The sequence below is a fragment of the Onychomys torridus genome, chromosome 8 (genome assembly GCF_903995425.1).
Source record: "Onychomys torridus chromosome 8, mOncTor1.1, whole genome shotgun sequence".
NCBI classification, from domain to species: domain Eukaryota; kingdom Metazoa; phylum Chordata; class Mammalia; order Rodentia; family Cricetidae; genus Onychomys; species Onychomys torridus.
Genome location: NC_050450.1, coordinates 39067663 through 39089479, shown reverse-complemented (window position 1 = coordinate 39089479; position 21817 = coordinate 39067663). Strand labels below are relative to the sequence as shown.

The following is a 21817-nucleotide window of genomic DNA, read 5'->3' as shown; positions in this document are numbered from 1 at the left end:
AGGACCCTGCACTGTGATCTGCCTTATTTATTTATTTTTGAGACAGGCTGGTCTCAAACTTACTATGTAGCTGAGGATGACCTTGAACTCCTGCTCCTCCAGCCTCCGATCTAGCTCAATAGCTCTGAGATTATGGTAGTATGCCAAACCCCTACCCCCACCCCTGTTCATACAGTGCTGGAGATAAACGCAGGGCTTTGTGCCTATCAGGCAAGCGCTTTACCAACCAAGCTACATCTTCAGCCCTGATCTGGCTTTTAAAATTTGTTTGTTTTTTTATGTGTGTGTAAAAGAGTATGTATGTACATATATGTGTGCATGCCTGTGTACATATGTAGGTCAGAAAGGGATGCTTGTGTTCTCTCTAACTCTCCATCTATTCCTTTAAAGCAATCTCTCTCTGTCTCTGTCTCTGTCTCTCTCTCTCTCTCTGAACCAGACTGCCAGAAAAGCCTAACAATCCTCCTGTCTCCATCTCCCTTGGAGCTGGGGGTTCAGGTATTTGCACAGACACTCAGCTTATTATGTGCTAATGTGGATCCAAACTCCAGCCCTCAGGGATGCAGAGTGATCTGAACTGTGAAATGTCTCTCCAGCCCCCCTGGCCTGACCATGTCAGTGTCCACATCTGGTACCTCCATCCTGGTGTTCTTTTCTCCACTCTCTGCTATTCTCTGTCCTTCCAGCACAGAGCTGGAAGGCTTACCTCCATACAGCATCCAGACTAGGAGACAGACAGACACTGTTCAGGCCTCAAAGGATCCATGGCTTTGTCAGTACGTTAAGCTACAAAACCTGCAGTTTTTAAACTTGTCCTTTTAACTAGTATGGTGGGGACCGGGCAGGGAATGAAAGCTGTCACCTGATGCCCAGACCAACATTACAGAAAACAGACCAACCTATGGCAGGCTTTCCTCCCTTTCTGAACAGATCACACGTACCATAAAAAACAGGGGAGAATGGAGAACTTCACAGAAAACCACAACCAATCAGCATGCAGAGTTGTGGAGTCCAGTCCTCATGGATACATCTACAAAGTCCACACCTAAGGCTCAGGGCACATAGCATAAGAGGGGGCGGAAAGATTGAGGAGCCAGAGGACCAGGAGGTTTCCCAGGAGACTGTGTCTCCCTGTAGTTGCAGAAGCACCCAGGAAGTCTCGCCAACAAGACTGTAAACATGAGCTGAACAATGTCGAAGACCAACAGAGATGCTAAACCAGAGAACCACAGGCAGCTACGGAATACTGAGAGCAGGAGAAAGTCTTCTCCAGGGAGAGCACACCAACTGGCTATCTGATATTAAATGAAAACACACATACAAGTATAATTATTCAGACTGAGCAGTTTATATCTAGGAATATATATGTATATACATGTATGCACATAAAAACAATTAATGAAAATGAGGCCATGAATTTGATAGAGAGCAAGGAGGGATGCATAGAAGTGTTTGGAGACATAAAAAGGAGGTGAGAAATGATATAATTACAATCTCAAAAATAAATTTTAAAAAAGACAAAAAATATCAATGCATACAAAAATTAAAGTTTGTAATTTTGTTTGAAAAGAAAAAGCAGGGGGAAGGAAGTCAAGAACTTCATGATTTCCGGCTTGGGGGAGCTGCATTTGCTGGTGTAGTCTCACTTATTTCAAGGGACTATTAAGTAAGGAGAATATAAAACAATGCATGTTCGTATATTTTGAAATCAGTCTCTTTCAGTGTCTGTGCTCAGTGTAACTCAGCATCGCAGCTGTCAAAGGCAGCATGTCCATGACAGAGTATGAATCCATTTTCCCAATTAAATGGAGGCAATCTCATCTCCACCCTTCCTACCAAAAGCCTGGAAGTTACCAAAACAGCAGAGGATCCAGGCCAGGATGGAAGAGCTAACCCAGTCTGGGGAAGTAGGGCTGGCGTTCCTGGAGGCAGGAAGAAAGCTTCCTATTACTGTCATAAACACATGAGCAGAAGCATCTTGGAGAGGAAAGGGTTTATTTGGCTGACATGTGCTGATCACAGCTGATCACTGAGGGAAGTCAGGGCAGGGACTCAAGGAAGGAACCTAAAGACAGGAACTGAAACAGAGGCCCTGGAGGAATGCTGCTTAATGACTCGCTCCTCATGACTTGTTAAGCTTGATTTCCTAAACCATCCTGGACGAACTGTCCAGGGGTGGCGGGCTGAGCCCTCCCATATTGATCATTGGTCAAAAGAAATGCCCTACAGACTTGCCAATAATAGTTGAGGTTCCCTCTTTCCAGATGAGCCTGGATTGTGTCAAGCTGACAAAAAAAAAAAACAAACCTAATCACTACGAGACTGTTGGGGGTGCCCACAGCAGGGCAGAATCTCCCCACAGCTTCCTGGGGGAGCTGATGGCCTTCACTGCTTTTGCTGCTACCAGAGGTGTGATGAAGGTTTCATTACAGTCACCACACAGTAACCTGGATGAGAGGGCTTGCTTTCAGCCCCACCCCCACCCTGGACACTCAAAAGTCCCTTATCAAACCACATCATCTACAGTCGCAGTTCTGATATTCTTCCAAGTCAGTTTTTAAAAGTGTTTTCGAGGGTTGGGGTTGTAGTTCAGTTGGTAGAGTGCTTGCTTAGCATGCTCGAAATCCTGGGTTCAGTCCCAGCACCACATAAAAACAGGGGTGCTAACACATGCCTGTAAACCAAATGCTTGGGAGATGGAGGCAAGGACAATCAGAAGTGCAAGGTCATCCTTGGCTACATAGTGAATTTAAGGCTAGCCTGGGCTACATGAGAACCCATCTCAAAAACAAAAGAAAGCTTCTCAAAGTGGTTCAGTTGTTTTTAGGTTTGTAATCATTCTCCTTTCACCTCTGGTCAGGCTTGGGGCACTTCGCTGGAGTGCAACGCTTTTCGTTTTTAGTCATAGAAAATGCCCTGACATTTCCGTCATGACTTAAACACGCATGTCATTTTAAAGCATCCTCCAGTTCCTACAGAGAAGAGACACAGCCTTCTGTAGGACAGGGACAAATGGCATCCTAACCACTGCGCCCACTTTATCCCTGCCATCACTCTGACTCCAAACATGCAAATCCTAAAGAGCTTGAGCGCAGTATTAAACAGCCCCTCAGTTAGCTTTTTGCCCTTCTCTCCTTTGTGCTTAATAGCTTTCTCTGGAACGTTGTCTGGGAGCCGAAATAAATCCTTCCTTAAATTGCCTTTGTTGGGCATTTTATCACAGTGACAAGAGTAACTACCACCCTCCAGGGCTGTGGGGGAGGGCTCAGTGTTCAAGAGCAACAAGAGGAGGCAGGTAGGGTCGGAGAGACCTGGTGGAGCTGAAGATGGGAGGTCTGATGAGAAGCGAGCGCAGATGTTAGATGTACTCAGAGTTGGATGGAGGGCACATGAGCCAGGAATTCCTGACCACTCTGGTGTCTGATGTTAGAAACACTGATAGATAATAGCAAATAATTTCAGTGTTTTTCGTAAGAAATCAACCATCCAGAACCCATATCCCCTCAAAGACAGAATTCTGGTCTCAGCTCAACCTCACTTTAGTCTTGTTGTGTCTGTCTACACTCCGGGCTGCCATCCACCTGCCCTGATCCCTCAGGGCCAATTCTAGGCACCTTGGGGCAGGCAGTCTTGTTGAGGAATCTGCTGAGACTCTATAGTGAGGCTACCATGCGTCTGCTCGCTGCCTCCCTCTTTCCTACCCTCAGACACTACAGCAAGGGAATCCCAGTGTTCGGGTCACACCCATGGTGTCTGTGTCTCGGCCTCTTGGGACCATGGCTCTCTCTGCAGAGGCAGGGCCCATTGGTCTGTTGGTCTTACCACACTGCATAATCTGGACTTTAAAGCAAAGAGTCATGGATCATGGTGAAGGGGACAAGGAGTCTGTGGGGAGCGGGAACTCACAGCTTCTTGCTTATTATAGGGTCATAGCATGTCCAGGGAAAGGCAGGGTGATATAGGAGAGCAAGCAGTCTCAAAGAAGGGCCAAACCTCAGTTTCAGGACCCCATTCATTCCAGAGAGTACCAGACAGAAGGACTCACCTTCGCATGGCTCAGCAGGATAATCCTCACCAGCACAACGTTGATGTGGGCCCCCAATGACTCGTCATGGTAGATTTCATTGACCTGAAAGACAGCCAGGGAGAGATCAGCAGGAGCTATGGGCCACAGACCGCTCCAGCTGTGCTCCTGGCATCTTGTTCCTGAGCCCCCAGGTAAGAACCCAGGGGCCCTGCTTGTCTTTTTCTCTTTGCATATTTATCTCCAACATTTGATCAACTCTAAACTGCCTCGAGATCCGTCCCTCTACAACCCTCCCTGGCCTGGATGCTACTACCACCTGCCTGGATTTCTGCAGTGGCCTTCTGAGACATCCACTTCCTGGCCCATAGTCCGCACTCAGAGCTGAACCTGGACCAGAGAACTCACATCAGCTCTCACGGAAGCATGGCTTTCCCTCCAGAAGGAATGAAACTGTCAGAGTAGAAGTCATTTCTGGTTGTGGCTACTCTGTGAAATGTTACCTGTGCACACGACTACAATCCACACTCCGTATCCCACAGACTCCGTGTCCAAGGATTCAACCAACCCCAGAACAAAAATATTATAGACATTTTTCCTTGTCATTTCCTTCTAAACAATACAATAGCCAGTTACATGGCATTTATGCTTTATGGAGTATTATAAGTCATGTAAACATCACTTGATGTGTGGGAGTGTGTGGTAGGTTAAACGCAAACACCACACATATTACTCCGGGAACTTGAACTCCTGAAAGGTGTTCTGGAGCTGAGCCCTTCAATGCTCAAGGATGCTGAAGGAGGCGGCACTTAGGAATGTGAACCACTTTGACTGAACCCATGCCGAGTTCTTCCTTCATCCGTTAACGGGGAGCAGTTATCACTAAGTCTCTCACTCGGCCTTCATTGTTCTCTGTCATGCCTGTCATGGTATTTTTCACATTTTGAGCACTATTTTATTTTTGTGTGATTTTTTAAAAATAATTAAAAACATTATTCTGGGGGCTGGGGAGATCACTTAATAAATAAGAGTGCTTGCTGTGCCAGCATGAGGTCCTGAGTTCAAATCCCAGTGCCGACATGAAAAATGGCCTTGCCTATACTTGTAATCCCAGCACTGGAAGTCGGGGGTGGTGGTGGGTATGGGGTGGTGGTGGGGTGGTGGTGGTGGTGGTGGTGGTGGTGTGATGATCCCTATGGCTTACAGCTGCCAGCCTAGCTCCAGGTTCAGAGAGAGACCCTATCTTAGGAGAATAGCTTGAAAAGGAAGAGTGGAACACCCAGTGCCATCCTCTGGCTTCTGTAGCACCCAGGCATGTGTACCCCCTCCCTTCCCTGAGAGAGAGAGAGAGAGAGAGAGAGAGAGAGAGAGAGAGAGAGAGAGAAATGTTATCCTTAGCTGGCATCTGTAGGCGTCCCCAGATGCCCACAGCATACAAGGGCAGAAGGACGAACTCCCACAGTCTACAGCATGGCCACCACCATCCAGAAACACATGCTAGGCTAACCTCAGGCTCAGAGCTGTTAAAAGCTTCCTTGCCATGGGGTCACCCCCATCTTTCCATCTGGGCAAACGCTGTTCCTTCTTGTAATGCAGGCTAGGAGTCAATTTTCCTTGAAGGGACCTTCCAGTTTCAGACCTGCTCCTATGGAGAATTGGTACCCCATCCTTCTTAAGTCCCACTGTGTTGCGGAAGAGAACATCTGTTCAACTATGTAAAGATGTGCTGCATTTGTTTATGCTGCATTTGTTTAACTAGGTAAAGATGTGTTGCTGTTTCAAAAATATAAATAAATAAACAAACAAACAAATAAAAGGACACGGCTCCTTTAAGAGCCTCTGCCATACAGTGAGCACTTGCATGGCCAGTGCATTAAGTAGAAACAACAAGCTAAGTGAAAACACCTGCCACAGTACGGGCACCAACTACCTAGAGCTAAACTCAGCCCTCGGTTAAACACGGCTCTGAGTTGAAAGCAGCTCTCAGCCAGACCCACAGGCATAAGGGGCAGACAGACAGACATGGAGGAAGTAGGACATACAGAATGAAAGAAAAGTAAAAAGCCCTGAGGCAGAACGTAGATGAAGAGAAATCGGTTAAATTAAGATGTAAGAGCTAGTGGGACAAGCCTAAGTCAAGGCCGAGCATTCATGACTAATAAGTCTCTGTGTCATGATTTGGGAGCTAGTGGTCCCAGAAAGCCTGCTACAGCACCACCACTGAGCTTTGCCTCAGTCCTTATTACCCTTCCTTGGATGCCTCTCCCCCCAGCCCCAGAGCAGAGCAGCACACGACCTACAGACACTTGCTGAAGGAAGAAAATCAGTGGAGTCACTGAGAGGAGCATGGCCCAGCCGCACATGCTGTCTGTATGCAGACTGGGCCCAGAGGCTTCCCAAGAGCCCTCGATGGACGAGCTGGTTAAGCTGCACCAGCCAGAGCCCACTGCACCTCAATATTCAGGTTTTTTGTAATTGCTCCCTCTAAACAGCAGGAAGTTGCCTGGCAAATCTGAGCCGAATAAGGAAAAGCAAATCATCACGGTGATGGATGGGGTGGAGAGGGACACAGGGCTTGTGAGACACACAGCCCAGTGGCTGCTGCTGTCACCACAGTTTGTGGATAAAGATGGCACCAATCAGGGCAGAGAGCTAACAAGCTCACCGGTCCCCAACCGATGCCACCCCTGATCCCAACACACAGGCTCTGCCAGGAACTTCTGTCTGTCTAGACAATATCTGGTTATAAGTTGGCTTCTGGTCTCTTGTCCTCCTCTCCTTTGGGGAAGAAGTGTGGGAGCATGGTTGACATAGCATCGTGGCTCTGTCCTGTGTGCTCATCTTGAGTACCCCAGTGTACTGTCTGTCTGGGCAGCAAGGCACTGGCCCCTGAGGACCATCTACTAAACACTCAAGTACCCACCTTAGTGCCTGAGGCTCAGAAAGCAGAGCCCAACGGCTGTGCCACCTTGCCCATTGCCCACAGCCTGCTGCCCATCTCACTCACCGCCCACTGCCCACCACCCATCGCCCACTGTCTCCTTCATAACATCAGAGTAGACGTGTGTCTCATAGAGCTCCTGCAAGGATCCGATTTCCACACACATGATGGAGTGGTGTTTATGAAAACCCACACTGTATTTTTCATAGTTGGCAAACCGTATTGCCCCACTATTCTGCATGAGGTCTGGGGAGTGGGTGGAACCCCTCCTAAACCACAGGCACTGCTGCCTCAGCTTTGAGGCCCAAGCTAGATTTTTCTTTTTCAGTCTGTGCTGAGACAACAGCTTTAAACACCAGATCTTTTACTTAAGGAAAAAAGGAGTTGTCTTTATTTTTAATTGCGTTATCTATGATGAGCAAGGCCAGGTCATTCCGGCTCCCAGACATCTGGGGAGAATCACGGTTGGGAAGGGTGGAGGCCCAGGAAGGTCCCACAGCATCAGGAAGGAGCAGGGGAGGAAAAGCAACCTTGCAACCTTAGTCCTTCGTCTGTAGGGTCTCCCCTGAAGATGGGGGTGGGGACAGGGTGAGTACAAAGCAGCCCCCATGGCCAAAAAGGAAACGCAGAGCCCACTTGGACACCTTACTGCCTTAGCGTGTGAGAGGGACAGGTTCCCATCCTCACGGGCTTGAGAGGTCACATAGAAACTCAACATGCTAGTGCTGTGAGCAAGCCTGACGGTGAAGCCAGCTCCCAGCCACAGGCGGCAGATACCAGGGGTTGCCTGAGCCCCCGGCACAAGAGCAGGATCATTGTCAGTTTGTCTAGGTACTGCCCAGTTAACTGTCAACTGGGGCACTGCCATGTTTCAGAGGGAGTCCAGGGATGCAGGCCTACAGGAGGGAAAGGTAAGCCTATAGTATGGCTACTATAGCAAGGATGAACCACAGGCGCAGGTCCTCCGACTCAAGGACAGAAATCCTGGGACAGATGTGTACTATACCATCCACAGTTTCCTAATGCGGGAGCAAGGAGTGTACGATAGAGACCAGTTATGCACCACGCCATTCACAGGATGAGATTTTAATCCCCGATATGATAGCTTTCTGTGGAGGGCCTTCAGAAGTAACCAGTTAGGTGAGGTCAGGGGTCAGTGTCCTTGAGATGGTATTGTGACCTTGTGGGAAAAGGCGGCAGAGAGTTATCTTACTCTCCTCTCCCTCCCTCTCCCTCTTCAGCTTCCCCTTCATCTCTTCCGGTGATGGTGATGGTCTAGTGGTAGGATTGGCCGGCAGCCTTGATCTTGGGGTTGTCGGTTTGCAGAGCTGCCTGAGACAAACTCACTCACACTAGCTCTGCTTGCTTTGCTGCACTTGCCCAGCAGGAGTCAGGGCTCGCTGTGGTTGCACTGTAAATTTCCCTCAAAGGCTCCTGTGCTGGAGGCTCAGGTCTGGCCTAAGGTTCCCCCGGAGACTGATAGAACCATTTGGGTTGGGGGTGGAACCTAAGAGAAGGAAGTTAGGTTATCAGGGGCATGTCCCTGAAGATATTGGGACCTGGTCAGTTTGTCTGTCTCTGTGTCTGTCTTTCTCAATTGCCTCCTCCTGGTAGCCTCAACATGAGTGGCTCTGTCTGTCACACACTCCCCATCTTCTACCTCTGAACAAGCCCCCAGTGGAAAGGCCAAGTGACCATGTTCTGAAGCATCTGAACCCATGAGCCTAGAGAAACCTTTCCTCTTTCTAAGTTGAAAACCTCAGGTGATTTGTCACAGCAAAGAAAAGTTGACTAACAAAGGCCTTAACCTTGACCTGGCTGACCATTTCCCCCAAGCTCTTAAACAAGCTTGCTTCTCAAGAGCTAGATGACATGTGTTCTTCTTTCCAAAGGCTGGGTGCTTGGGAAAGAGGAGCATTAGCTAGAACTAAAGAACATCATGTTTCCCCCCTTTTTAGATCTTAGTGTGTCCATGTTGACCCCACCATGCATGTAAATTTGTGGCTGAGTGACAGGCCCTCCTTAGGTTCTCAGCGGGACATCTCAACATGAATCGGCCACACTGTGGGCTGAGTCACCCAGGAACTCTGGCCTGACTTCTTCCTCTCCCCTGGTCCAAGGCAGATACCCAGCAGACCCGGCAGAGAATGGCTGGTCTCCCTGTGTGTCAGGAGAACAGGCATGAACCTAGCTCCATGAGGGGTTGTAGAGAGTGATCTCCAAAGCTCCACAGACAGGACTGTAGTAAGGCCCTGGAGGGAAATACGAGAGTGTCCGTCACTTTGCCGACACTGACCAAACACCTGATGGGACAGCTTGGCTCATAGTTCTAGAAGGTTCATTCAGTCAGTTATGGCAGAAAAGCCTTGGTGGAACAGCTCACATCACACAGACAGGAAGTGGAGAGAGGACAAACTGGAAACCAGGTAGAACGCCTGTGAGGGACACTTCATATTCAGTCCTAAAGGCTATGCTTATGTGGAATCTGCCCAGAGGATAATTCAGGGGGTCCCCTACGGACATGGTGGGTCAGGAGAGCTGAGAATGGTTCATCAAAGCAATATGGTGCTCTTGGCAGAACCATGGGCATGTGCAAACGTCCTGGGTCAGAGTGGGAAGGGCGAGGCATGCTCATGCACAGAAGAGACAGGGAAGGGTCTCTGGGGAAGAGTCTGGAGAGGGCCACTGAAGCCACACCAACAGGTGAGAGGATTCCAAATCTATTCACAGAGCAGTCGGGGGCCTGGAGGGGAGGAGAAGGACACTGTTTGTCACCAGGATTGCTCTGGATCCTTTATGGAAAGTAGATAGAAAGGGTGGATGTGTGGGAATGTGGGGCTCAGGGTCAGAGAGGTGTGGAGGGAAGGGATGGCTGTGGGAAGCCATGTGGTCTGGAATGGGTGGTAAGGCCACCTCCCAGCTCTGGTCGCCCTGCCTGTCAATGTCCCTTTTGCTGGAATACACACACACACACACACACACACACACACACACACACACCCTGCCTAGGGAAAGGCACATGCCTGGAATTCCCATAGCCTCTCTCCTGCCCTGAATTCCTTAGATGCCTTAAGAGAACAGGCAGGACACACAGTAATCCATGTTTCAAAGGAGGATGGCCTTTACTCCCTTGCTTCAACTCAGCCCACCTCAAGGCCTTTCCACTACACAAGAGGGACTCTGGTCAGGAAGACGGGGCCCCATTGCTGCCTCTTCTAAGCTCCTCCTTGCACAGGGAGCCTAGCCCAACTTCAGGGCCTTTGCCCCAACCTCACCTTCCCTAGCATAACTGCAAAGCACTCTACAGTGCTTCTAGCCCATAGTAGGTGTTAAGTAGAGTTAAGAATGTATGTATGTATGTATGTATGTATGTATGTATGTGTGGGTGGATGGGTGGGTGGGTGAATGCATGGATGCATAGCTGGCTGGCTAGATGGATGCAAGGATGCATGGATGGATGAATGCATTGATGGATGCATGGATACATGGATGGAGGGATGGATGGATGGATGCATGAATGGATGCATGGATGGATGAATGCATGGATGGATGCATGGATACATGGATGGAGGGATGGATGGATGGATGCATGAATGGATGCATGGATGGATACATGGATGCATGGATGGATGGATGCATGGATACATGGATGGAGGGATGGATGGATGGATGCATGGATGGATGAATGCATAGATGGATGCATGGATACATGGATGGAGGGATGGATGCATGGATGCATGGATGGATACATGGATACATGGATGGATGGATGCATAGATGGATGCATGGATACATGGATGGAGGGATGGATGGATGGATGGATACATGGATGCATGGATGGATGAATGCATGGATGGATGCATGGATACATGGATGGATGGATGGAGGGATCCATAGATGGATGATGTGAAGCAGTCAGTTGCCTAGCTTCCCCCACTGCAGCCAGCCCTCCTTTGATCCCCTTCCACAGAGCTTGTGTACTAGGAGAAGCAACACACCTTTGCCCAGACTTCAGGGGGAGGGGAAGCCCTGGGACAGTGTCCTTGAGCCCTGTCTTTTAAGAAATTGATCTTGGAGCCTTTAAGCCCTGTGGGGGAAAAGACTCAGAGCTCCAGCCTTTCTCTGTCTGCTGGAGGCCAGGAGCTGGCATTTGGGGAGAAATGCTTTGTGATGTGCTTTTTGTTTATGCAAAGAGGCAGCCAAGTTTCTGCTCTGGAATAGAGTGGGAAGGACCTGGTTCTGCATGACAATGTCAAAGTTTGCCTGGTTGGTGGCAAAGTTTTCCTGGAACGACAGTGATCCCTGGAGGATGGCCTGAGGCTAGGCAGAGGAGAATTTCCTTGAGGAGGGGAACTGGGGTACAGAATGGAGGCACCTGTCCAAGAATGGGGGCTCCTTGTGAGAGGGGCCTGTTGGCTCTGCTACTTAGTAGACAGGTTATGGGCAGACCTGCTGCTGGGATCCCCATGTCTCTGTGGAGCTAAGTTTTGGGGCATGAGTAATGTCTAATGCCACCTGGAAACCCTAGAGAACAAAATAATCTCAGAGAGTCCCTAGAGCATGGCGGGAGGGCACAGCCCCTGAGAGGCTTCTGTGCAAACCCCTGAAGTGGAGAAGAGGCAGGTTTAGGTGGCCAGGGTAGAGACTTGGGATAGGGTGAACACATGGGGATTTTGGGGAGGCAAGACCGTGCATTCACTAGAATTTGGAGGACTCAAGACTGAGCAGTCAGAAGCTGGGGGGGAGATGGATGTGACATACCCACAGGAAGCTGGGGAGCAGTCTGCTGGCCTCACAGGAGGAATATTTGTATCTCCTAGAGCAAGAGGGCAGGGTAGGACTAGAGGAGTGTAAAGCCCTCCTTTAACTCCAAGTACCTGAACATGGTGACCAAGATAGACCCCCCCCCAGACTCCACTGTGCTCTGTTCCCACCTCCTCTCCTATGGAAGTCCATACCCTCCACAGCCAGCTGATAACTCATTGGGCAAGGGACCTGGGGTGAGGCCCAAGCTACCTCACCCTAGGTAGGCTGTCAATGCCCAAAACCTAGTGCACGCTCCATGAATACTACTCAGCTGAAGGTACTAGAGTAGTGCACTAAACTAAACATGGTTGCCATAGAAACTCTTCCACATGGTTGTAATAACCAAAGAAAGCTATCCAACCCTTTGCCCGGATTTCCCGGGGTGAGCAGAAGGTGAGTCTGAACTCTTTACTCCCAGCTGCATCTGACCTCAGGAGGAACCTACAGCAATCCCACTGTGGAACTCAGGACATCTTTACTTATTCAATTTGAGCCTCGTTTTCCCCAGGTATGGAGAGGAAATTGTCCTTGTGGCACATTCACATTTCTGTCTCCTGTTCTAAGAGTTAATCCAACTGGACCTGTCAATCACCTGGCTAAGAGACCATCCTTCAGGAAGGCTGATTTAAGCTAAAGAAATGAGAGGAATAATTACCCTTTAATCAGATAATGTACCCCTCCTTTCCAGTAGTCACTTACCGAGACACAGCCATCGAGCTTTGCCAATTCTGCCCTCTTCACAGTCCTAATTCAGTATAACTTTACCTTTCTTCTTTCCTTTCTTTTTCTTTGTCCAAAGCTCAAGCATTTTCTCTCTGGCACATTGCAATTTCTCAGTCTCTAGCACTAAGCCCCATCCCCGCCTCTGCCATATGGCTGTCTGTTACCATGTACCTGCTTGCTGACCTCTCTTGCTTAACATGCCAGCCTAATGCCAAGGGCACGGCTTTCCCTCTTCTCCATGTCCCTCCTCCCAGTGGCTGCCAAGACTCACAGCTTGCTTGCCTGTTGTTTTCTAAAGCTCATAAGTCTACCCTTGAAAGCCTTGCAGTGGTGGTGCACACCTCTAATCCCAGCAATCATGAGGCAGAGGCAGGTAGATCTCTGTGAGTTCAAGGCTAGCCTGGTCTACAGAGAGACTTCCAGGACAGCCAGGGCTACACAGAGAAAGCCTGTCTCAGAAAACAAAAACAACAAACAAATAAAACTATCCTAATCTTCCACTGAATTTGTGTTTCAATTCTTTCATTAATGAGTCTAAGAACCCAAAGAAGGAGCCTAATTTCCCTGGTAACACCCAGGAGGGGCCTCCACAAACACCAGCACTTGCTTAAGATGTTTCTCCACAACCAAGAGAGATCTGAGCATGACTAGGACCTGGAGCTGGGGCCTGATCCCCTAGGGTCACAGCCATCCATACATCCTTCTTGGCCTGAGCTTCCACGGGCTGATCTGACAAATACCAGAAGTAATGCTGCCAGACAGGGAAGGGTGGCGGCTGCTGAGGCCACAGGACACAGAAGGACACAGCAGAGTGCTGGGGCCTTCAGAGACCTTTCAGCTACTCTCAGCCCAATGGGAAGAAAGGCAGAGATGGCAGGGATTTTGATTACTGCTGGCAGTGACCTCAGGACATCAAGTCTCTGGAGTGTTATGTTGGGGTGGCTGGCTGGCCTCCCTGAGCACAGAGACTGAGAGTTAGTTTAATGTGACGTCCCGGTCGGATGTAGTCTCATTCCCTAAGTGCCAAGACCTTAAACTACCGCTGGTCAGACTTCCATCATCCCCCTTCCCACACTCCTGTTGTCTCGGAGCCTGTGTGGTACAATTTGTCTCCAGTGCCTTGAGCTCTGCCACTGGGCTCCAATGGGGCACTACTGTATAATCAGAAAATAATGTATTTTTCATTCCCCAGTAAACCAGATTCTCCTGCTGCCTGATCAGATTGTGACCCAGGGAAAGAGCCGAGGAAATGACACACGGATCCCCAGGAGACAATGGCCTCAAGGAAGTCCCTCAGGGTAGCCTTAGGAATAGAAAACAGTCCAGGAGATGAAGGAGACAGGGGAGATGTTGGAGAAGAAGTAGAAAGTGAGACCAGGGCTGGGAGTGCACTCCTCTGCTCTGCCCCCACTCCAACCTTGACCTCAGAGATGGACAGAGCCAGAGGCCTCTGGGCTCCACTTCCCACATCCTAAAAGAAGAGTCTGATCCCTGGATGGTGATTATGACATGAAGATTATGTCTATGAAGATTAGATACAGGGCCTGACCCATGTCTTGAGTAAAGCAGTGGGATCCAAGATAGGCATCCTGGTTGTCCAAGCCCTAGAGAGATGTCTGTGCCACCAGAAGCTTCTACCTGGGGTGTCTGGGAAAGGTGGGGATAGCCTGGCACTGACCTTGGAGAAGCTGCAGAATGGAAGGCACATGGGAGTCCCCCTTCTTACCCAGGACACCCAAGGAGCACAGGTAAAGAGCAGCACAAAACAGGGAAGACTCCAATGAGCCTGTCCACTGTCATTCGGGCCTGGTGACCTGACATGAAGTCCAGCTCTTTGGAAAGTGAGCTTCACGAGGGCAGGACTCCATTGGTTCATAGTGGCCCTACCCTCCAACTTAGAACCTCATAGCACAGACCTACAAGAGACAGAGGCACCTGCATCTAAGGGTCTTAAATCAGCACTTTGCATGGTGTCCCTGGACCCCAGCAGAGGGATCCTGAGAAGTTCAGAGAACATAGCAAAACTAAGCTGTATATGCTCAAGCTCAAGGCAAGAGTGTCCTGCTACAGACATGTTCCTCACAGGTGTTTTATAACACCCTGAACATAGCCAGAGCTGATTAAAACATGGCAAGAAGCGGTTGTCCTCTGCACAGCATATGTCTCCTGGCACCAGGAGGATCAGGAATTCAAGGTCATCCTCAGCTACATAGCAAGTTCAAAATCAGACGAGGCTACATAAGACCTTGTCTCGAAAATTCAAAAGAAAGAATTATAAAATACATTTAGTGAATACCTACTATGCACCAACCTTTTGTTGGGGGCTGAACATGCAAAATCAAGTAGACTCTGAAGATATTCTCTGAACCTACTATGAAACTTGAATGACAACCCCTAGTTCTAAGACACATCACCCATGGAAAAGGGGCCTCAGGGATGTCTGACTACAATTTGGTACAGGGGCAGGGGACACACTATGGAGATACTTGGGCACAGTGACAGCCTGCATCTGCCCCAGACTGGAGCCCAGTGAGGGAAGTTGTCGCTTCTTTTGTCTGGCTCAGCTGTCACCTCTTTGCTGGAGCCTAAACAAGACAAGCTCAACAGCCGCTTCAAGCTGTCACTGGGGAGTGATGGTGCTTGGCCCTCCGTGTCCATCTACAGGGACTGGGACTCCTGCTTTGACAACTGTCAGCTCCCCATGGGAGCCAAGGACAGGCAGCAACCAGGCTCCCTCATCAGCTGTCAGGAGGCATCAGAGGAGGGAGGGAGGTGGGGAGTGGCTGCTGGGATGCAGGGCGAATGATGGAGATGAGACAGAAGCAGATATGAGGACCACTCGTGGTGCCCGCACCCCAGTGTTTCCACCCTGCACATCACCACTGGCCTCTGCACCCGTCCAGCTCTTTGGCATGTGAGCTCCATGAAGGCAGGACTCCATTGGTTCACAGTGACCCTACCCCCCACTCACCACCTAGAACCTTATCAGGAGTCCATATCCTGAGTGCTCAGATCATGAAAGAGGGAGTGTGTGTGTGTGTGTGTGTGTGTGTGTGTGTGTGTGTGTGTGTGTGTGTCTGTGTCTGTGTCTGTGTCTGTGTTGGTGACAATATTAGAACAGAAATAAACAACAGACTAAGCTTCCTCTGGCAATCCCCGGGAGAGACTTAGATGTACACAGACAAGATGGCTTGTGGCAGGAGGGAAAGGCAGAGGGTATGAGAGGGGATGGCCAGCACTGTTGGGAGACACAGAGCTAAGGCTAGAAGAAGCCTGGCCCTTCTTCTGAGGCTCTTAAGGAATTCTCCCCCTTCAGATCAGAACAGCCAGGGAGGAGATGAATGATCTATGTCATTTTCCCAGAGGCATGTGACTCCACTGCTGTGCCTTGGTCCTGCTGCCCAATCTCTCTGAGCCTCCTTGGCCCGATAGGAGAAAGAAAATCTTGCAGAGGTGCCCAGGGAAGGTAGACAGGCCATAAAGTACCTCCTAGCACAGGGCTGCCCAGGGCTAAACCTCTGTTGACGTGAGTTCTTTCCTCCTCTTTTAAATAACGATGTGGGGAGCCCCAAATTTCCCAATGGAGATATTTCTAGATGCCAAATCAACTTCATCTCCTGCCTCTCCCCAGAGCCTTATCCTCAGTGTCCATACTGTGCAAGAGGAGAAGGATGCCCCTGGGCCTTTGCGTGCGCTGTGCTACCACCCAGACTCCTCCGCATTAGGAACTGAAGAAGTCTTTGAGGAGCTTTCCCTGATCCAAGTGCTCCAGATAATCCTGGTGTAACTCTCACGTTCATCCGCCCCTAGATTTCACTCCTACTCTGAGCAACCTGATAGAGGGATAGATTTTGCTGTCTCTGCACCCCAGTGTCCATAGTGAGGCACAATATTCAGGAAGGTAGGACACAATGGTTCATGGCCCCAATGGCCTCTACTCGCCTCACATCTGTCTAGGTGTTAGACATAGAGGAGTAAGTGCCACAGCAGCCCTTGGAGCTGAACTATCCCCACATCTGGGGCACAGAGGGACTACAGTGACGGTTGCCTGCTTCCCTCTAAGCCAGAAGAAGCAACCCCTGCCCTCTAGCCTGTGGATACCAAGCTCTGATTCACCTGATGGTATGAACACTAATTGCAATTTGTAGCCTGCATTGAGAAATGACTAGGTCTCCCCTAAAGATTCCGGCCTTCATTTAAGAACACCAGACCTGGCAAGGGCCAGGCAGGTCATTCCTATACAAATGAACAGAACTGAGGAAGCCATCACCAGGGGATGTGATTTCTCCTGGTCTCTGCTAGGTCCCAACCACTTATGCCCCCTGCTGCCTGGCACCCAGCTGCACCTGGTTACATGATTCTCTTACAGGTTCTGTATGCAGCACCCCATGCCATCCTGACAAGTGGGCCTCCTGTAACACACAGTACCTTAATCTCAGGCCTGGTGGGACAAGCATGAGGAACAGAAAGGCCAGAAACAGTCTCCTAAACCTTCTCCTGGGGCCCAGGCAACACAGCAGGGGAAGAAGGCAGCTTTGGCCCTCTATCCTTCCTCCCCTTCACTCCAGCCAGCTCCTACACCAAATGTGTCCTTCCTGTATGGGCAGCCCCAAGTTTCAGTGTCTCTTTGTTGCAGGAAGCAGAGTCAGACATGTGAATGACGTGGGGGTGGGGAGGATGCCTTCTGCAGGCTGCTCTGCAGCTCACAAGATTTCCTCCCCCCTGAGCCTAGCACAAAACATTCCTGCACTGCCGCTGTGCCGGGCCCAGCATTCTTGAAAGTTGGTGAGCAGCTGATTGTTTACAAACCCTGGCAAGGCTTCAGCAAGTCAAGGCCAATTTCTGGATTAAATTAGAAAAGAAAAGAGGAAACATATCCTAGTCTTGGCACCAAGAAAGATTGTTCATTGAACACGAGTTGTTTCAGAACACATTGTGCTGAGGACCTTCATCTTGCTGGGAGGAGTTAAAGGGTACAGCCTCAGCTCTGAAACGCTGCCGTGCCACCCCCACCCCGGACCCCATGTGCTCTACAAGCCTAAGGAATGGGTCTGCCCTCAGTGGAAGAGCGGTTCACACATCTCAGCGGGACTGTTCTTGCCCAGAAATCTACCAAACTGTTTTCAAATAGAGATCAATGCCAGTCCAATCACTCCTTTAAACGGAATCCTCCAAGCAACCTCAAATGACCTTTGAGGCAGTTAGATTAGCTGGAGGTATAGGTGGTGTTGGGTAGTCTAGGGTATGAGCAGGAGAAAGGTAAAACTCAGCTTAAGTGTGAGGTCACCAAGGTGGCCTTCAGGAAAGGGCTGCTCCAGCTGCGGGGGGTGGGGGGGGCGAGGATTGGTGGAGGCAAGAGAGAATTTGTCTGCTGAGAGTTCTTCCTCTCCTGGAAGTTTGGCAGGTGTGGTAGGAGGTAAAGCCTCTGGTTTAAAGATGGAGAAACTGAATGTGAGTGAGGGAAAGCCTCACAGGGTAAGTGCTTCTGGCTCCAAAGCAAGTGCTTATTCTATACTGAATGCTCTCCCTATCGGCACACCCAAGAACATCATTGCAGGGTGACACAGAAAGGGCAGTGGTTATCACTTAATGTTTTTCCTTAAGGCCAGACAGCAGGTATTCCTTAAGCACTAGCACTGTGGGTCACCTGGTCCCCTATGATGGAACTGAGACACTCCTCCCCACTAATGGCATCACAGTCATTCTGTCAAGGTCACATTACCTCTGTGTGACGTCTCCACGTGTCTGTGATGACATCAGAGGGAATGAACCTACTAGTTCACAGACAGGCACAGCATGAGCCGTCAGTCACGTGTGCTGCATCCCAGCTCCCTAAACTGTGGGTCACAAGCCCAACATGGCTCACAGAGCTGAATGTGGGGATCGCAAACACTGTGGTATCAGTAACACATCCCTGAGTACACACAAAACTGCACTTGTAAGGAATTGGAGGTGCTTCCGGCTGCACTCACCTGTGATGCATGGCACGATTTCACTGCAGCCTCCATGTGAACACACAACTGCTCTGTGCATGCTGTTGCAATATGCCACGTCAACAAATCCAGCCTGAATAACTAACTGAGGTCTGAGACGAGTGTGTGTTAGGAACTGTGGTGTTTTAACTGCCCATATTAAGTTAAATGCTCTTACAGAAGCAAATGATTTAATTACTCAGAACAGAGACTTTTCATTCTTTTCTGCCATCACACCTCAGCTTGCATTGAATTAATTTACCTTTGCATTGTTTTGTGCTAGAACTCTTGATGGGAAATGTTTGTGTTTGAGATGCTGACTTGTTTCATAAAAAATACTTTCCAGTGAATTTTGACTTGGAACTAGGACAGATTTTCTGGCAATGTCCGAAATGACTTCTGTGTCAAGAGGCCACCTCAAGGTTCCCTTCCTCTCAACCTGTGATCATGCAATAGTTCAGAGGGTCAAGGAGATTGTCACCAAGCCTGACGACTTGAGTTCAGTCCCTAGAACACACTTGGTAGGAGGAAAGAACAAACTCTTGAAAGTTGTTCCCCGACCTCCATCTGTGTGCTATGTCTCTCTCTCTCTCTCTCTCTCTCTCTCTCTCTCTCTCTCTCACACACACACACACACACACACACACACACACACACACACACACACACTGTGAATAAATGAAATAAAATAAGCAGAATAAGCCGGGCAGTGGTGGCACACGCCTTTAATCCCAGCACTTGGGAGGCAGAGGCAGGCGGATCTCTGTGAGTTCAAGGCCAGCCTGGTCTATAGATCGAGTTCCAGGATAGCCAAGGCTATCCAGAAAAACCCTGGAAAAAAACAAATAAACAAGTAAAATAAAATAAACAGAATAGCTGTAGCTTGCAACAGAAAGTATTAATACGTCACAGTGGTAGCTATAAATTACCACAGCTAATGAGGCAGGACCATGGGTCTTTTCTCAGAGGAGACACAGATGATGAGGCCACAGCAGAACACTCTGGTATGGAGGACATTAATATGTGCATCACCTGTTGGAAGATTTAACTTTTAGGAGCTCAGTCTCAGGAAATAATTAAGGTTGAGGGACAGATTCGGCTATGTGGATATAAAATAGTAGGTGGCACATATGACCTCCAAAAGGGAAGTGAGTTTTATCCCACAGACGTGTCACATAAATAATAAGTTACATAAAAAGCGCACTCTCCCCATGGCAACATTCCACACTCATTAAAATGAAGTCGTGGAGAGGAGCTCCTGGGAGAAAATACGGAGAGATCTATATGAGATCATTCTAATCTTATGGCATAAATAATATATTATCTGTGTTAAATATAGGATGTTTTAATGAACAAAAAAAAATTACTTTTCTGAATTTAGGGAGGGAATTGGGGGAAATAGATCTGGCTAGCAGGGAATGATTTGGTAGGTGGTATCTGTGGAAAAGTAGGTCTCAGAAAGTGCTCAGTGACACCCCCACTTTTACCCTCCAGTGAGTCTAAGGTGTGACACCCCCACTTTTACCCTCCAGTGAGTCTAAGGTGAGCAGGGGCTGGGGCAGATTTACAAATCTTCACTTTCTATTATGGTTTGAATGTGATGTCTCCCCTAGGCTCACGTGCTTGAACACGTCTACCTGTTGTCTGTACTCCACGTTTGAGGAAGTTACAGAGCCCATCGGGAGGTGGAGCTTTTTCGGTGATGCAGCTGCTATGAAGTCATTTCTGCTCCTATATGTGACCCCTGACTCATATATACCAGTTAGTAACCCCAATAAGAACTCATTGGCACTGGGTGGTGGTGGCGCAAATCTTTAATCCTAGCACTCGGGAGGCAGAGGCAGGTGGATCTCTGTGAGTTCGAGGCCAGTCTGGGCTACAGAGTGAGTTCCAGGACAGGCTCCAAAGCTACACAGAGAAACCCTGTCTCAAAAAAACAAAAACAAACAAACACAAACAAACAAACAAACAAAAAACTTCTTGGCTCACTGAGCTAGACTTTGGAGTAGTTGCTATTTCAGTCTGTCCTGCTTTCCCTTTGGAGAGTGAATAGACATGAACATGTGTTGCATCTCCCCAAGAAAAGTCTCTCACACAATAGCAGTTCAGTGGGCAAATGACTGTCCAGGCTGTCCTTCAGCCATTTCTACCTGCTATTGCTTTCAGGGGTCACCTGACCCAGGGCGCAGTTGGAGCTCATCCAATGCTACATCGACACATGCACTCTACCAACCGAGCTCGATGCCAGCCCAGTGTAATGTCAGTCCCTCTGTGATACAGCCTTGGGAATCCCAGGACCAGCTGTAGACTACCAGGGGATCGGAACAAGCCACTGGCCAGGCTTTTGAGGGCTATTTGGGGTTGTGGCTTGAGGTCCACACACCCAGAGCCACCCAGGCTTGCTTAGTAAATGGTGGTCAATTTCAAGTTCAGAGGAGCGCACAGCAGGCTTTCCCACCATTCCACGCCCAGGATAGTGGCTGCTGGCCACACAGGCAACTGGAACTCCAGTGCAGATTAACTACAAGCCATGTCCCCATTAGCGTGGCCTCCATCACAATGGCAAGTGCTGTGGGCTGTGGAGAACTGGGAACCCTCGTGCATTATTGGTGGGAACAGAAGATGATACAGAGGCTATGGAAAACAGCATGGTGGTTTCTTAAAAGTTAAACATAGAATTACCATATGATTCAGTCTTTCTACTCCTGGGTCTGTAGCCAAAGGAATGCAAAACAGAGTGGTGAACAGAAATCTGTAACCAACCTCCCAGCAGCTTTATTCCCAACAGCCAGGAGGTGGAGACTGCCCAGGGGCTCATCAATGGACGAAAGGATAAGCAAACCTGTCTAGATATACTATGGATCTTACGGAGCTTCAGGAAGGGAGGCGAGGTTAGGCATGGAGGTGCACGCTTGTGGTCCCAGCACTCAGGAGGTTGGAGGCAGGAGGATCATGAGTTCAAGGTCAGCCTGAGATTCATAGCAAGACCTGTATCAAAAACAAGGCAAAACAACACACACCACAGACAGACAGACAAACACACAGACACAGACACAGACACAGACACACACACACACACACACACACAGATTTCCAACATGTTACAATCTGAACAACCTTTAGACTGTCACACTATTAAATAAGATGGCTTCCAAGGGACAAATACCATGCAGATTCACTGATATTGAGGTCCAGAGAGGTCAGATTCAGAGACCAAAATCAGAACAATCACAGCCAGGCCCCGAGGATCAGGTGAGGAAATGGTGTTTAATGGTGGAAGGTCCAGCTTTAAAAGATGAAGAGAATCCTGTATATGGAAGGTGTGACCTTTGAATGACCTTAATGTCACAA

General features: G+C 49.1%; 1 protein-coding gene across 2 annotated transcripts in view; it reads right to left on the bottom strand.

Moving 5' to 3' along the window:
• Positions 1-21817, bottom strand: part of Adamts2 (ADAM metallopeptidase with thrombospondin type 1 motif 2) — a 209083-nt gene that overhangs the window by 41533 nt on the left and 145733 nt on the right. For both annotated transcript variants that reach the window (XM_036198014.1, XM_036198015.1), the window contains exon 5: positions 4046-4129. In XM_036198014.1, the coding sequence (XP_036053907.1) occupies positions 4046-4129 (84 nt within the window). The remainder of the gene's footprint in view (positions 1-4045; positions 4130-21817) is intronic.